We start from the raw sequence: 17922 nt of genomic DNA, 5'->3' as shown, positions 1-17922 counted from the left end.
AACACACACGACATCGATATAAGGACATTTGTTCGGAGATGTTTCCTATTGATTTCATCCCTACAATCTGAATGGAATGGTGAGGTGCCCAGAGATTTCCACCTCTAGATTTCACAGTAAAAAAGAAGTATTTACCATACCATCTACAGATGAGTGTTTAACAGAGTGTACCTGGTACACTCCTCCAGGTCAAGCCATGAGAAGGTGATCAGGTCAAATGTACCTGCAGCTGCTCTGCTGTGGACACGTCCAAGCCGGTGATGTCCCCGATCCTCTGGACCATCATGTTCACCACAGGGTGCTCGTGCTGTCCCAGCCACGCGCTGAATAAGAGGAGGAGGAGGACAAGTGTTGAACTAGGACAGGTTGATGGACACCAGAAGACGGAAAGAGGTCAAATGACGGCTTTGTGACACGTCCATTAGAGAGTGGAGACACCTTTGTGACAAGTGGCTGTCGGAAAGATATGACAAGTTGAAGCAGGACAATAAAAAAGTTGTTGAAAGTTCTCTATTGAAGACCTAAGTCTGGTTTATGCTTCTGCTGCTTTTCCAAGTTCTACATCGCGGTTAAAAAGGTCAATACTGCCAACTTTGATATTTAGTGTTCTGGACCTAAAACCATTGTCTACAGCAGTGTTTCTCAACCACTGTGCCGCGGCACACTACTGTGCCGTGAGATACAGTCTGGTGTGCCGTGGGAGATTATTTAATTTCACCTATTTGGGTTAAAAATATTTTTGGCAAACCAGTAATTATAGTCTGCAAATGATGTGTTGTTGTTGAGCAGAGTAACCGTGTAATACTCTTCCATGTCAGTAGGTGGCAGCCGGAAGCTAATTGCTTTGTAGATGTCGTAAACAGCGGGAGGCAGTGTGCAGGTAAAAAGGTGTCTAATGCTTAAACCAAAAGTAAACAAAAGGTGAGTGCCCCTAAGAAAAGGCATTGAAGCTTAGGGAAGGCTATGCAGAACGAAACTAAAACTGAACTGGCTACAAAGTAAACAAAAACAGAATGCTGGACGACAGCAAAGACTTACTGTGGAGCAAAGACGGCGTCCACAATGTACATCCGAACATGACACGACAATCAACAATGTCCCCACAAAGAAGGATAAAAAAAAAAAACAACTGAAATATTCTTGATTGCTAAAACAAAGTAGATGCGGGAAATATCGCTCGAAGGAAGACATGAAACTGCTACAGGAAAATACCAAAAAAAAAGAGAAAAAGACCCCAAAATAGGAGCGCAAGACAAGAACTAAAACACTACACACAGGAAAACAGCAAAAAAACTCAAAATAAGTCACGGCGTGATGTGACAGGTGGTGACAGTACACCTACTTTGAGACAAGAGCTATAGTGATGCATGCTTGGTTATGCTTTAAAGTCATATCCAACAATTGCGACAACGACTTTTTACGGTTAACTGAGTTTCGTTTTTGAATGATTTCTGCTGGTGGTGTGCCTCCGCATTTTTCAACGCAAAAAATGTGCCTTGGCTCAAAAAAGGTTGAAAAACACTGATCTACAGGCTAAATCCCCCCAAATTAGACACAGTAGTCCTTTTAGTCAGACTTCGAATTCCAGTGACAGAAGACTGAAAACCATTTCTGTGTCCTTTCATATTGCAGAAGAGTTTTGGTTGCACCTTCAACTGAATCAGAACCTGTGGAAAAAGATATTCGGTACATTACGTGTTGTTAGAGGTGGGCGATATGGCTGGAAACGGTATCATGATATCTGCAGTTTTCTAATGAAGCCTTAGCTTGACGCTACTCTACTTTCTCCTGCTCCCGCTTGCTGCGGCAACAACAAACAAAACTCCCGACACTCTTTTATTTTCTAACGTTTACTTGTCAACTTGATCCTTCAAAAACGTAAAACAATAACAATGTGGGAACAAATGAATGGCAAAATAAAGTGAGTTTGTTACAGTAAGAAAGAGTTAGGAAAAGTAAGAGTAAGGTCAAAAAACTGTGTGGCTCGATTCCACCATACCTGACTGCCATTACCCATAATACACTGTGTCCAAACCATATTACCACACAGATCCTTCCGCCATATATGCAATTAAACAGTTACGTAATCTTCACTATATTAAAGCAGTATAAAATAGTACGTCATCAAATTATTCAGACAAATGTAATAATTACAAATAAAGTGTACCTTATAATTAGGGATGTCCGATATCGGCCTGCCGATATTATCGGCCGATAAATGCGTTATAATGTAATATCGTAAATTATCGGTATCGTTTTTTTTATTATCTGTATCGGGTTTTTTTTTTTTTTTAAATTAAATCAACATAAAAAACACAAGATACACTTACAATTAGTGCACCAACCCAAAAAACCTCCCTCCCCCCATTTCTTTCTGTTATCAATATTCTGCTTCCTACATTATATATCAATATATATCAATACATTCTGCAAGGGATACAGTCCGTAAGCACACATGATTGTGCGTGCTGCTGCTCCACTAATAGTACTAACCTTTAACAGTTAATTTTACTCATTTTCATTCATTACTAGTTTCTATGTAACTGTTTTTATATTGTTTTACTTTCTTTTTTATTCAAGAAAATGTTTTTAATTTAGTTATCTTATTTTATTTGATTCATTTTTGTCCAAATTAGGCATCATAATGTGTTAATTCCACGACTGCATACATCGGTTGATATCGGTATCGGTTGATATCGGTATCGGTAATTAAAGAGTTGGACAATATCTGAATATCGGATATCGGCAAAAAGCTATTATCGGACATCCCTACTTATAATTATTCTAAGCATGCAATATATACATTTTCGTATTATTTAAATAAAATAAATAGTCCCCTTTTGCCTGAATAAACATAAAGCACCTTCCATAAAATGTAAATGAACTTAATCATTTAGGCTCCTACAATATCGTTATGTCAATATCGATAAGGGATCTTTTTTATGACATATGTAAAATGAGGAGCAGGAAAAAATACATTAAACGTCAACATTTTTATTTCAGATGTAACCTTCCTCTGACTGTAATGCCCTCAGCTAACAAGGCAGAAAGGAAATGTCAACACAAGCGTGGAAAACACTCAATGTAAACAAAATAGTAAAATCATATTGAAGACTTAACAATAAGCTCTTAAAACGAAGGTGCGAAAATCATGAATATGTAAGAAAAGCTTCATAAAGTGTAAGAAAATAGTGCAAAGTATGAAAATTGAAACAGAGAAACCTGAGAAGAACAATTTTCTGCAGGTTTAGCGGCAGGAAGTTACAGCTGTGCTCTAAAGGGTGAGCGTGGCTAAGGTGGTGTGGTATTAGCGGTCTTGCCTTGCGTCATTTACAGACCACATGGGTCTGACTACGGTCCCACTGACTATGTCCAAGTGACTTTTCCTCTTTTATCCACAATATCCTCATTTTGACTTTCTCTTCTCACTCCATGCAAAGAATCAACCGCCAGACAAGCAAACTTGATAGTTGATACTGTCACCTGATTGGCTGTTAGCATGTCCCTCCCACTGATCAGTAAACACTTCCTGCGTTGCTAGGTTACCAGAGAGCGAGTGTCGTTGTTCATGCAACCAACCTTGCTGCCATACTTCCGCTTTCTTCTCACAAAGATGAAGAAAAAAAAATCTAACATTTTATCCTACGCTATTTTTGTTGCGATATATATTGATATCGTTTTATGGTCCAACCCTACGTGTTTATGGTCCAACCCTACGTATTGAACAAGTTGTATGCTGCTGTGGTTTCACAAGGACTTTGCACGTACATGTGGCTCCATGACATAAGGTGTTTATTTTTGTAATTCTAATTAAATATAGTTGTTAGTTATCATGAATGAAAAGAGTACAGTCATTTGACCATGAGTATGTGCTTATACTGCCATCTAGTGTCTACACTAACGAACTAGAGAGTTAGAGGGGGAGGAGCAAGTTTGCTTAGCAGACACAAGCATAAACCAGGCTTTATCGACCAGAAACATTTATCAATAAACATTATTTTTGACATATCTTCATTAATAATTGTCATATTTAAGTCGGCCATTTTAAATAAAAGGGTGTTGACTTTCTTGTTATGTGCTTCACATGCAACAAAGTGCTCCTTTGTCCAGCTGTGGGTCTTACTTCTCTGAGATTCTGTACCCGGCCTCGTAAGAATGACCGGCCTGACTGTCCACCACTTTGGAACGTGTTAGCTAGTTCAGCCGTCGCGTTTGTGGAGGAGGGAGGAAGGAGGAAAAGGCATGTCAGCAAATTAAGACAAGGACTCACTTTTTTTTATGTGTCAACTAAATTAAGAATATGATTGTGAAAATTAAAGCAAACTTCTACTTGACTTATTTCACTTCTGTCAGTGACACCTAGATCTGACTTTCACCTACAGTCAGTGACACTTAGATCTGACCTTCACTTACCGTCAGTGACACCTAGATCTGACCTTCACTTACCGTCAGTGACACCTAGATCTGACGTTCACCTACCGTCAGTGACACCTAGATCTGACCTTCACCTACCGTCAGTGACACCGAGATCTGACCTTCACCTACCGTCAGTGACACCTAGATCTGACGTTCACCTACCGTCAGTGACACCGAGATCTGACCTTCACCTACCGTCAGTGACACCTAGATCTGACGTTCACCTACCGTCAGTGACACCGAGATCTGACCTTCACCTACCGTCAGTGACACCTAAATCTGACCTTCACCTACAGTCAGTGACACCTAGATCTGACCTTCACCTACCGTCAGTGACACCTAGATCTGACCTTCACCTACCGTCAGTGACACCTAGATCTGACCTTCACCTACCGTCAGTGACACCTAGGTCTGACGTTCACCTACCGTCAGTGACACCTAGGTCTGACGTTCACCTACAGTCAGTGACACCTAGATCTGACGTTCACCTACAGTCAGTGACACCTAGATCTGACGTTCACCTACAGTCAGTGACACCTAGATCTGACTTTCACCTACCGTCAGTGACACCTAGATCTGACCTTCACCTACCGTCAGTGACACCTAGATCTGACGTTCACCTACCGTCAGTGACACCTAGGTCTGACGTTCACCTACAGTCAGTGACACCTAGATCTGACGTTCACCTACAGTCAGTGACACCTAGATCTGACGTTCACCTACCGTCAGTGACACCTAGATCTGACATTCACCTACCGTCAGTGACACCAAGATCTGACCTTCACCTACCGTCAGTGACACGTAGATCTGACGTTCACCTACCGTCAGTGACACCTAGATCTGACTTCACCTGCCGTCAGTGACACCTAGATCTGACATTCACCTACCGTCAGTGACACCTAGATCTGACATTCACCTACCGTCAGTGACACCTAGATCTGACATTCACCTACCGTCAGTGACACCAAGATCTGACCTTCACCTACCGTCAGTGACACGTAGATCTGACGTTCACCTACCGTCAGTGACACCAAGATCTGACCTTCACCTACCGTCAGTGACACCTAGATCTGACTTCACCTGCCGTCAGTGACACCTACATCTGACGTTCACCTGCTGTCAGTGACACCTAGATCTGACGTTCACCTGCCGTCAGTGACACCTAGATCTGACTTCACCTGCCGTCAGTGACACCTAGATCTGACGTTCACCTACCGTCAGTGACACCTAGGTCTGACGTTCACCTACAGTCAGTGACACCTAGATCTGACGTTCACCTACAGTCAGTGACACCTAGATCTGACGTTCACCTACCGTCAGTGACACCTAGATCTGACATTCACCTACCGTCAGTGACACCAAGATCTGACCTTCACCTACCGTCAGTGACACGTAGATCTGACGTTCACCTACCGTCAGTGACACCTAGATCTGACTTCACCTGCCGTCAGTGACACCTAGATCTGACATTCACCTACCGTCAGTGACACCTAGATCTGACATTCACCTACCGTCAGTGACACCTAGATCTGACATTCACCTACCGTCAGTGACACCAAGATCTGACCTTCACCTACCGTCAGTGACACGTAGATCTGACGTTCACCTACCGTCAGTGACACCAAGATCTGACCTTCACCTACCGTCAGTGACACCTAGATCTGACTTCACCTGCCGTCAGTGACACCTACATCTGACGTTCACCTGCTGTCAGTGACACCTAGATCTGACGTTCACCTGCCGTCAGTGAAACCTAGATCTGACGTTCACCTGTTGTCAGTAACACATAGATCTGAGTGTCATCTGCATAGTTGTGGTAGGACACATTGAAGCTGCGTACTAGCTGACCCAGTGGCAGCATGTACAAGTTGAACAACAGGGGTCCTCAAATCAAGCCCTGAGGAACCCCACAGGTCGTAGTCATTTGTTCAGATACAGTTACCAATTTCAACAAAGTACGTCCTGTGACGGAGACAGGACTTGAACCAGTTTGGAACAGAACCAGATATTCCCACCCAGTTTTCTAACCTCTGTATTAAGATAGTACGGTCAACTGTGTCAAAAACAGCGTTCAGGTCCAGCAGAACCAAGACTTAACTTTTTCCTGCGTTTGTGTTCAGGCGTATATCATTTGTCACCTTGACCCGAGCGGTTTTAGTGCTGAGGTGGGAAGTAAAGCCTGATTGTAAAGTATCAAACACATTGTTCAACAGGGGAAAGTCACTAAGCTGTTGGTATACAACTTTTTCTAGGACTTTGTCCAAAAATGGCAGGTTTGATTTGGCCCGACAGTTCTTCAATACTGTGGCATCAAGACTACTGTCCTTTAAGAGGTGCTAAATGACAGCAGTTTTGAAGGCCTTTAGGAATGTTCCAGTCGGAAGTGAGATGTTAACTAGACGAGTGAATAGCGGTAACAAACTGCTCAGCACAGACTTTAGTGGGTAACTCATCAAGGCAGCATGTTGATGGACTCAAACGGTGGATGATCTCTTTAACCGTTTTGTCAGTGACTACGTTTCCATGCACTAAATTATTTGTATTTTCACAGCTAAATGTGAAGTCCCAGTGTCCATGCACACTCTCTAATGCGACTATTGGTCATACACCAGGTGCCTCCTGTACACTCGGGGGCGTTTATTTCCTTTTAGCGCGAAATAATGCACGGCTTTTAAGGTTGACCTAAGACGTCACACCAAACAAGGCATCTGCAAGTCAACAGTCTAGCGCTGTTGTCCGCTGTAATATTGGCACAGATTACCCATAAGAGATGTACTATTTCTATGCTGATGTTAAATAGCAGACAACATGAAAAAATGATGTATGGCCCCAAATCAAATTGGAGTTTTTTGCCCTCAAGTGACACAGATCTAATTTTTTTAAATGCTCTCATGTGCTTCAGATTTAATATTTTGGCGTCAGATTCAGGCCACATCGTCAGGTAGTCCTGAATCCAATTGGAATCGGATTTTTTCAAATGTGACTTTAGTCTAAATGCAATCCGACCTGTATGAGACCAGAATGTGACTTCTTCGTCAGCTTTGGGCGAGCTACGTGGAAATGGATATTTCATTAAAACACTCGGTTTTGTTTTTTATTTAAGACGACCAAAATGTCACTTGTCTATAGTGCGCAAATTATAGTCTATATGTAATATATGAATATATATATTTTGATTCCGAAAGAATAGTGATTGTTGAAAGAGCGTAATTGACGCTGTGCTGTATTTGCTTACATGTGAGTTGAAAAATAAAGCTCCCGTAGATCCACGCTGAGGTCTATGTCTCCTCTACTTAAAGGCCTACTGAAATGAATTTTTTTTATTTAAACGGGGATAGCAGATCCATTCTATGTGTCATACTTGATCATTTTGCGATATTGCCATATTTTTGCTGAAAGGATTTAGTATAGAACAACGTCGATAAAGTTCGCAACTTTTGGTCTCTGATAAAAAAAAACCTTGCCCCTACCGGAAGTAGCGTGACGTTGTCAGTTGTTCACTCCCTCATATTTTCCTATTGTTTTCAACGCAGCTAGAGCTATTCGGACGTGAAAGTGACGATTACCCCATTAATTTGAGCGAGGATGAAAGATTCGTGGACGAGGAACGTTAGAGTGACGGACTAGAATGCAGTGAAATACTTTTTTTTTTTCGCTCTGACCGTAACTTAGGTACAAGCTGACTCATTGGATTCCACACTCTCTCCTTTTTCTATTGTGGATCACGGATTTGTATTTTAAACCACCTCGGATACTATATCCTCTTGAAAATGAGAGTCGAGAACGCGAAATGGACATTACAGTGCCTTTTATCTCCACGACAATACATCGACGAAGCTCTTTAGCATCTTTAGCATGAGCTAACGTGATAGCATCTGTCTCAAATGCAGATAGAAACAAAATAAATAAATCCCTGACTGGAAGGATAGACAGAAGATCGACAATACTATTAAACCATGGACATGTAACTACACGGTTAATAGATCTCAGCCTGGCAAAGCTTAACAATGCTGTTGCTAACGACGCTAAGGCTGACTTAGCAACCGGAGCTCACAGAGCTATGATAAAAACATTAGCGCTCCACCTACGCCAGCCAGCCCTCATCTCCTTTGCTCAGCAACACCCGTGCTCACCTGCGTTCCAGCGATTGACGGCGCGACGAAGGACTTCACCAGATCATCCGTGCTGTGGGTCTGCTAGCATCGGCTAGGCGTCTGCTAGCATCGGCTAGGCGTCTGCTAGCATCGGCTGGGCGTCTGCTATCCGAGTAAGTGGTCCTTGTGTTGCTACAGCCACCTACAACGTTCTTCTTTGCAGCCTCCATTGTTCATTAAACAAATTGCAAAAGATTCACCAACACAGATGTCCAGAATACTGTGGAATTATGAAATGAAAACAGAGCTTTTTTGTATTGTATTCAATGGGGAAGGCATACCTCTGTTTCTCGGGCTACGTCACGCGCATACGTCATCTTTCGAAGGCTTTATCAACCGGAAGTGTGGCGGGAAATTTAAAATTGCACTTTATAAGTTAACCCGGCCGTATTGGCATGTGTTGCAATGTTAAGATTTCATCATTGATATATAAACTATCAGACTGCGTGGTCGCTAGTAGTGGCTTTCAGTAGGCCTTTAACAGCCATAAAAAGATGACAAATATATTAAACTATATACATCTATTCATATATGATATTACTTTCATTTTCTTTCACAAAAAAAAAGCACTCATTTTTTAAAAGTGTTTTGACTTATTTTATTTTGTAGTAGCAGCAGCGACTTCCTCCTGGTCAACTTCCTTTGTTTTCACATTATCGAAGTGCGCATGCAAGTGACGTCGAGGCCAGATTGGGGCCACTTAGGGGCCTGTGCACATTTACACTGGAGTCTGATAAAAATCATATTTTACTTGCAGTGTAAACTTGCTCGGTGGCCTAGTGGTTAGAGTGTCGCCCTGAGATTGGTAGGTCGTGAGTTCAAACCCCGGCCGAGTCATACCCATAAAAATGGGAGCCATTACCTCCCTGCTTGGCACTCAGCATCAAGGGTTGGAATTGGGGGTTAAATCACCAAAAATGATTCCCGAGCGCGGTCACCGCTGCTGCTCACTGCTCTCCTCACCTCCCAGGGGTTGGAACAAGGGGATGGGTCAAATGCAGAGGATAATTTCACCACACCTAGTGTGTGTGTGTGTGTGACTACCAGTGGTACTTTAACTTTAAACAGTCAGCTGAAAAAAGTCTGATCAGAAGAAAGTCCAATTTGGGCCCCTTTGTAAACGTAGTCTTTGTTAGCGCTAGGAACATGACGCTACTGCCAATAACGTCTCAGAGCGGATGCAGGTCCAAAGCAAAGAAAGACCGGCGGGAGGAAATTGTTTCGAAGGAATTTTTAGACGGAGAATCGTGGAAACAAAACTTTTGAACGTATCAGAGTTCATTCATAACTCTGTGGATTAATGGAAGGAGTTTTAAATCCGAAGCGTTCTTGCCACGGCCGATACTGTTCCAGATGAAGGTTGCCTTTGTTATGGACAAGTTTGCCGGTTGCGTGCAATAGATATATAGATAGTACTTTATTGATTCCTTCAGGAGAGTTCCCTCAGGAAAATTTAAATTCCAGCAGAGGGTGACTGGCATCATCCAGGATGCTCACTAGTTTTTCCACAGTCCTCTTCTCTGCCACCGTCACCAGTGAGTCCAGTTTTATTCCCATCATAGAACCGGCCCGCCTGATCAGATTCTCCAGTCTGGAGCTGTCTTTCTTAGATGTACTGCCCCCCCAGCACACTACGATGTAGACAGAACACTGGCAACCGCAGACTGGTAGTACATCCACAAGAGTTTTTTTACAGATGTTGAAGGAGCGCAGCCTCGTCAGGAAGTACAGCCTGTTCTGTCCCTTCCTGTACAAGTGGTCCGTGTTAACAGTCCAGTCCAGCTTATTGTCCACCCCACCCCGAGGTACTTGAATGAGAGTTACTATTCATCAGTTTGGCGTTCACAAATACAGCAGGAAGAGGATTGTGTACACTTTATTATTTGCCTTGTATAATACCTGCTTCACTCTCTTCTCATTCGTATTTTGTTCAGGAGTCTACCATCGATACACTTCAAAATGTTCTGTTCTTTTAATTTGTGAAGCAAATGATCATTATCCCCTTCATTACAATTGTTGCTGTACTTATATTGAATGGGATCTGCTTCCGGGTTATAATCCGCACGTTGAGACTGGCTTCCCTCTGGCGGTACACACCCACTCGAGAGATCTGGGGCCGTACTTATCAAGCTTCTTAGAATGACTCCTAAGAAGTCTGCTAAGAGTTGACTTAAGAGTAAATAAATTCTTCGCTGAAAGCTGCACTTAAAAGTCAGTTATCAAGCGTCTTACTCACACTTTCAGCGAAGTGTAGGACTGAATCTTAAGTGTCACACTCAGAGCTGAATTACGACATTACTATGTGCCGTAAACGGAATTTTAGGTGACGTCATTTCTGTGTCCATAGAAATGACCAATCACGGAAGGGAATCCGTTGTCTAAGAATAAAGATATATCTTGGAAATATTGAAGTGGACAATAGGAGTGTATATTTTGACAATAAACTACAAAATAATACAAAACAAACTAGTCCCCGCCGGCACTCACGCTACCGCTCCCTCTCTTCTCTCGCCCACACACTCACTGACGTCACTCACCTCACGGCCACACACATACGCTACTGTCATAACATTTTCTTTCCAATTCATTAATTAGGCAACTAATTTGAAACTGGTGTGGGTGGCTCTATATATACTAGCCCACTGCAGACACATGCAGAAATCAACAAGGAATCGAAAAGTATTAAATCTGTGACAAAAATAATATCCGCTCTGTCTAAACGATACCGTTTGATCAGCTGCTCGTCATCAAAAAAAAACAAAACATTGTTCCGTTCCCTGAACGTTCGCGCACGTCTCTCTCGCCTCAGTGCCATCCCCTGCTGGCAACTCCTAACCACTTAAGACACCTCTGAAGGTCTCTTAAATATCGTGGAGAGTAGGAGTGATTCTTAGACTTAAGAACGTTGATAAAAAGCTTTTCTTCTTAAGTTTGAGAGTAGGACTAAATTTCGCAAATTCTCAGGACTTAAGTGTAAAATGGCACTCTAAGAAGCTTGATAAGTACGGCCCCTGGTTTCCAAATCGCATAATCCAGGTGTGTTGGGTCGTGAGAGGCTTATTTAGAGCCAAACTATTTGATAAATCGGACTAATTTAGTGCATGGACACGTACTGACCGACAGGAGTGAAATGTGCCAGCTCTAGTTGACTGCACAGTAGCTATTTGTTTTCTAGCAATTATTGCATTTTTAATGCTTGGAACTATAGCAGGAAAGAATACTGACACCTAATACTACCACATCTTTGTAATACCACAACCTACCTGCAATACTACCACATCTTTGTAATACTGCCACCTACATGACAACAGATGAAAACCCTTCAATGAACGACTGTTCTTCTTAGGAAGCTCCTTGCGTCTTCTGTTCTTTCACAATAAGAGCCGACTAGACTCACCCTGGGTTTTGCCAGCTCTTTGAACTTGCTCATCTCCTCGTCTGTCGCGATGTCGTGATATCGGACGACGCGGGGACGATCCCACTCGTCTTCCTCTTTCACAGGCCCAATCACGTACCTCGGATGCCGACGGCTGTCATGGTAACGGCAGAAGAGGCGACTCTGCCTGCGTGAGGTCTGTTAGAAAGACGAGCGGGGAGTCAGGTGTGGATGCATTATGTACGCCAACAGTTAGAACGCAACAAGTACCAAGTTAGATGACTCTCAGGCGGAGGCATGCAAAATGAGCGAGAAAAAAAAGCTACCATTGGCCAAGAACAAAGTTATATGAATTTGAAGTGTACAGCGGCAAAATTGGCTAAAAAAGTTAGCATGCTAACAGTTAACATATGTCACGTACCAAGTTATATGATTCTGAGGTGTACGGCGGCAAAATTGGGTAAAAATTTAGCATGCTAGCAGTTAACATATGTCACATACCAAGTTATATGATTCTGAAGTGTACGGCGGCAAAATTGGCTTAAAAAGTTAGCATGCTAACAGTTAACATATGTCACGTACCAAGTTATATGATTCTGAGGTGTACGGCGGCAGAATTGGGTAAAAATTTAGCATGCTAGCAGTTAACATATGTCACATACCAAGTTATATGATTCTGAAGTGTACGGCGGCAAAATTGGGTAAAAATGTAGCATGCTAGCAGTTAACATATGTCACATACCAAGTTATATGATTCTGAAGTGTACTGCGGCAAAATTGGGTAAAAATTTAGCATGCTAGCAGTTAACATATGTCACATACCAAGTTATATGATTCTGAAGTGTACGTCGGCAAAATTGGGTAAAAATTTAGCATGCTAACAGTTAACATATGTCACGTACCAAGTTATATGATTCTGAAGTGTACGTCGGCAAAATTGGGTAAAAATTTAGCATGCTAGCAGTTAACATATGTCACATACCAAGTTATATGATTCTGAAGTGTACGGCGGCGAAATTGGCTTAAAAAGTTAGCAGGCTAACAGTTAGCATATGTCATGTACCATATGAGTTTGAGGTAAAACCGTTATCAAAAAAAAGTTTGCATGTGCTGATTACGAAATTATATGACTCTGAGGTGTGCAGCGGCAAAATTGGCTAAAAATGTTAACGTGCTACCAGTTAGCATATAGCACGTACCAAGTTATATGATTGAGGTGTATGGCGGTAAAGTTGGCTAAAAAAAGTTAGCATACTGATGTTAGCATGCATACTAGTATGCTAACATTAGCATGCTTCGGGTCGGATGCTTTTCTCCCTTCCCCTCCTGTTGCAAGTCTTGTGGTTTCTGTATCAACATGTGTACATGCACTATAGGCTATTGAGGTTTTTTTCTTAGTTCCTTTAAGTGTGAACAAGTGTCTAATGTACAGTATGAACAATGTCTAATGTACACTATGAACAAGTGTCTAATGTACAGTACGAACAAGTGTCTAATGTACAGTACGAACAAGTGTCTAATGTACACTATGAACAAGTGTCAAATGTACAGTATGAACATGTGTCTAACGTACAGTATGAACAAGTGTCTAATGTACAGTATGAACAAGTGTCTAATGTACAGTATGAACAAGTGTCTAATGAACAGAATGAACAGTGTCTAATGTACAGTACGAACAGTGTCTAATGTACAGTACGAACAAGTGTCTAATGTACACTATGAACAAGTGTCTAATGTACAAAATGAACATGTGTCTAATGTACAGTATGAACAAGTGTCTAATGAACAGTGTCTAATGTACAGTATAAACAAGTGTCTAATGAACAGTACGAACAGTGTCTAATGTACAGTACGAACAGTGTCTAATGTACAGTATGAAGATGTCTAATGTACAGTACGAAGATGTCTAATGTACAGTATGAACAAGTGTCTAATGTACACTATGAACAAGTGTCAAATGTACAAAATGAACATGTGTCTAATGTACAGTACGAACAGTGTCTAATGTACAGTATGAACAAGTGTCTAATGTACAGTATGAACATGTGTCTAATGTACAGTATGAACATGTGTCTAATGTACAGTATGAACATGTGTCTAATGTACAGTATGAACAAGTGTTTAATGTACAGTATGAACATGTGTCTAATGTACAGTATGAACATGTGTCTAATGTACAGTTTGAACAAGTGTCTAATGTACACTATGAACATGTCTAATGTACAGTATGAACAAGTGTCTAATTTACAGTTTGAACATGTGTCTAATGTACACTATGAACATGTCTAATGTACAGTATGAACATGTCTAATGTACACTATGAACATGTGTCTAATGTACAGTATGAACAAGTGTCTAATGTACAGTATGAACAAGTGTCTAATGTACACTATGAACATGTCTAATGTACAGTATGAAAATGTGTCTAATGTACAGTTTGAACATGTGTCTAATGTACACTATGAACATGTGTCTAATGTACACTATGAACATGTCTAATGTACAGTATGAACAAGTGTCTAATGTACAGTAAGAACAAGCGTCTAATGTACAGTTTGAACATGTGTCTAATGTACAGTAAGAACAAGTGTCTAATGTACAGTAAGAACAAGCGTCTAATGTACAGTTTGAACATGTGTCTAATGTACAGTTTGAACATGTGTCTAATGTACACTATGAACATGTGTCTAATGTACACTATGAACATGTCTAATGTACAGTATGAACAAGTGTCTAATGTACAGTAAGAACAAGCGTCTAATGTACAGTTTGAACATGTGTCTAATGTACAGTAAGAACAAGCGTCTAATGTACAGTTTGAACATGTGTCTAATGTACAGTTTGAACATGTGTCTAATGTACAGTAAGAACAAGTGTCTAATGTACAGTTTGAACATGTGTCTAATGTACACTATGAACATGTGTCTAATGTACACTATGAACATGTCTAATGTACAGTATGAACAAGTGTCTAATGTACAGTAAGAACAAGCGTCTAATGTACAGTTTGAACATGTGTCTAATGTACAGTAAGAACAAGCGTCTAATGTACAGTTTGAACATGTGTCTAATGTACAGTTTGAACATGTGTCTAATGTACAGTAAGAACAAGTGTCTAATGTACAGTTTGAACATGTGTCTGTAAATCTTTACCATCTCAGTGCTCTTTCCACGACACAGCTTCTCGTACGTCTTGTCGTCGTCCAGGTGTGGCTCAGCTCCGCCCATCCTGAGCGTCTCCTCAGTCTCCTCGCCCTTCTTCATCTTGTCCAGGTGATACTCAAAGTAGTGAAGGTTCATCTCAGCTTGCTTTATGCTGGGGTCTTAAAAACACAAAAGCCAATCATCGCAGTTTCTGAAGATTGTGCTGCAGAAAATCTATACTAGTGGTTCTCAAACGTCTGTCACCAAAACACTTGGCTGTCCAAGTGCCACCATGACCAATATTTAAAATACAGTAGCATAGTAGGACCAAGTCTTCAGTAAAAACACGACACAAATTTTAACTAACAAGTATATTTCATATTTTTGCACACTGTAATATCACACGGTTTTGAACAGTAACAGTTAGAAAATAAAAAATACAACACGGCTCTTAATTCTTTGGCGTACCACTAGATGGAGCCTGCGTACCAGTTTGAGAATCACTGCTCTAGCCTACTCGGTTCTGTGCAAGACTCACCGAGCTTCAGCAGCCGCTTGGTGTACGCCACAGCGCTCTCCAGCTCCCCCAGCTGGTAGAGGGCGTAGCTAAGGTAGTCCAGGATGGTGACGGCGTCCACGGCGCCGGGCGGTTCTCCTTGGTCCAGCTGCCTCAGAGCCTGGGACATCCACAGCTCCGTGTGGTAAAAGTCGTTCTCCTGGTACGCCACCATGGCGAGGTCGTAGCAGTCGTCCGCCGTCAGGGGGCTGCGGAGGGAGGAGCTTCCTGCGTCGGGGGCGGGAGTTATGAGTTCCAGGCTCCGGTTCTAACTTGCACCTGGGCCTGACTCGTCACCTGGCAGCTCTCCTTTAGCGAGGGTGTTGGTGTCCAGCTCGTACGTGTCCTGCAGCCTCAACAGGGCTTCGGCAACGCCGGTCTGGTCCACTTCGTTGGGGAAGTGCTGCCTCCCGACGGTCAGGTCGGAGATGAAACCTGAAAACCACCGAAGAAGAAACAAGGTCACAATCACACAACAAATACGTTTTCCTGACTCATACATGACAACCTTCCTGCTTTGCCCAGGCAAAATCCCATATTTGGTCCTTTACCGACATCTTTTTGTTCTCTATTTGTCCATTCCATGCAGCCTGTAAAAAGTCAGGCCTTCAAAATAAAAGCGCGTTGGTCGCAGCACGGTGGAAAAGGGGTTAGTGCATGTGCCTCACAATACGAAGATCCTGAGTAGTCCTGAGTTCAATCCCGGGCTCGGGATCTTTCTGTGGGGAGTTTGCATGTTCTCCCCGTGACTGCGCGGGTTCCTTCCGGGTACTCCGGCTTCCTCCCACCTCCAAAGACATGCACCTGGCGATAGGTTGATTGGCAACACTAAATTGGCCCTAGTGTGTTAATGTGAGTGTGAATGTTGTCCGTCTATCTGTGTTGGCGACTTGTCCAGGGTGTACCCCGCCTTCCGCCCGAATGCAGCTGAGATAGGCTCCAGCACCCCCCGTGACCCCAAAAGGGACAAGCGGTAGAAAATGGATGGTTGCACACACCACTGCACAGGTGACAGTTGTGACAGGCCGCTCATGTCATGTGATCCAATCAAGCCGACAGAGATGAAGGACATGGGGATAACGCAGGGAAAGGCATCTAGCGTACAAACTTTTGGCATGTACTGTATATAAAACGATGGAGTTGTTTTTTTTTGAGCACTTTATAAGCGGAATAGAGCGACTGCCATTGGCTCCATTGCTACCTGACTTTTGCTAGCGTTTATTTACGAGTTAAAATGCATTAAAAAAAGGAAAACATATGTATTCTTGTCTTACAAAATGCCAAAAAAGTGCAGTTCCCCTTTACAGAAATGTCCTTATTTTCCAAGAAATCTTTTGAAATGTACATATTGACAGCTATGATGGTGCTAGGCTATTTTGGGTTAGCCATTTTCTACGTGACCCCATTGCAATTATTAAAGGCCTACTGAAAGCCACTACTAGCGACCACGCAGTCTGATAGTTTATATATCAATGATGAAATCTTAACATTGCAACACATGCCAATACGGCCGGGTTAACTTATAAAGTGACATTTAAAACTTCCCAGGAAATATCCGGCTGAAACATCGTGGTATGATGACGTATGCGCGTGACGAAGTCCGAGTAACGGAAGTTATGGTACCCCGTAGAATCCTATACAAAAAGCTCTGTTTTCATTTCATAATTCCACAGTATTCTGGACATCTTTTGCAATTTTTTTAATGAACAATGAAGGCTGCAAAGAAGACAGTTGTAGGTGGGATCGGTGTATTAGCAGCGGACTACAGCAACACAACCAGGAGGACTTTGTTGGAGCGCTAGCCGTGCTAGCCGCCGACCTCACCTTGACTTCCTACGTCTCCGGGCCGCCAAACGCATCGGGTGAAGTCCTTCGTCCTTCTGCCGATCGCTGGAACGCAGGTGAGCACGGGTGTTGATGAGCAGATGAGGGCTGGCTGGCGTAGGTGGAGAGCTAATGTTTTTAGCATAGCTCTGTGCAGTCCGGTTGCTAAGTTAGCTTCAATGGCGTCGTTAGCACAGCATTGTTAACCTTCGCCAGCCTGGAAAGCATTAACCGTGTATTTACATGTCCACGGTTTAAAAGTATTGTTGATTTTCTATCTATCCTTCCCCTCAGGGGTTTATTTCTTTTGTTTCTATATGCAGTTAAAGCAAGATGCTATCACGTTAGCTCGTAGCTAAAGCATTTCGCCGATGTATTGTCGTGGAGATAAAAGGCACTGAATGTCCATTTCGCGTTCTCGACTCATTTTCAAGAGGATATAGTATCCCAGG

The 17922-nt window shown here is 42.3% G+C and overlaps 1 protein-coding gene across 4 annotated transcripts in view; it reads right to left on the bottom strand.

The window, feature by feature from the left end:
* LOC133638274 (prolyl 4-hydroxylase subunit alpha-1-like) overlaps positions 1-17922 on the bottom strand; it is a 28852-nt gene that overhangs the window by 6622 nt on the left and 4308 nt on the right. For all 4 annotated transcript variants that reach the window (XM_062030711.1, XM_062030712.1, XM_062030714.1 and 1 more), the window contains exons 4-9: positions 15944-16081; positions 15629-15874; positions 15100-15269; positions 11968-12144; positions 4124-4194; positions 224-323 (exon numbers count right to left, since the gene is read on the bottom strand). In XM_062030711.1, the coding sequence (XP_061886695.1) occupies positions 224-323; positions 4124-4194; positions 11968-12144; positions 15100-15269; positions 15629-15874; positions 15944-16081 (902 nt within the window). The remainder of the gene's footprint in view (positions 1-223; positions 324-4123; positions 4195-11967; positions 12145-15099; positions 15270-15628; positions 15875-15943; positions 16082-17922) is intronic.

Source organism: Entelurus aequoreus, linkage group LG21 (assembly GCF_033978785.1).
Source record: "Entelurus aequoreus isolate RoL-2023_Sb linkage group LG21, RoL_Eaeq_v1.1, whole genome shotgun sequence".
In the NCBI taxonomy this organism is placed as follows: domain Eukaryota; kingdom Metazoa; phylum Chordata; class Actinopteri; order Syngnathiformes; family Syngnathidae; genus Entelurus; species Entelurus aequoreus.
The sequence above is the reverse complement of the archived record's forward strand: the minus strand, read 5'-3'. Positions and strand labels throughout refer to the sequence as shown.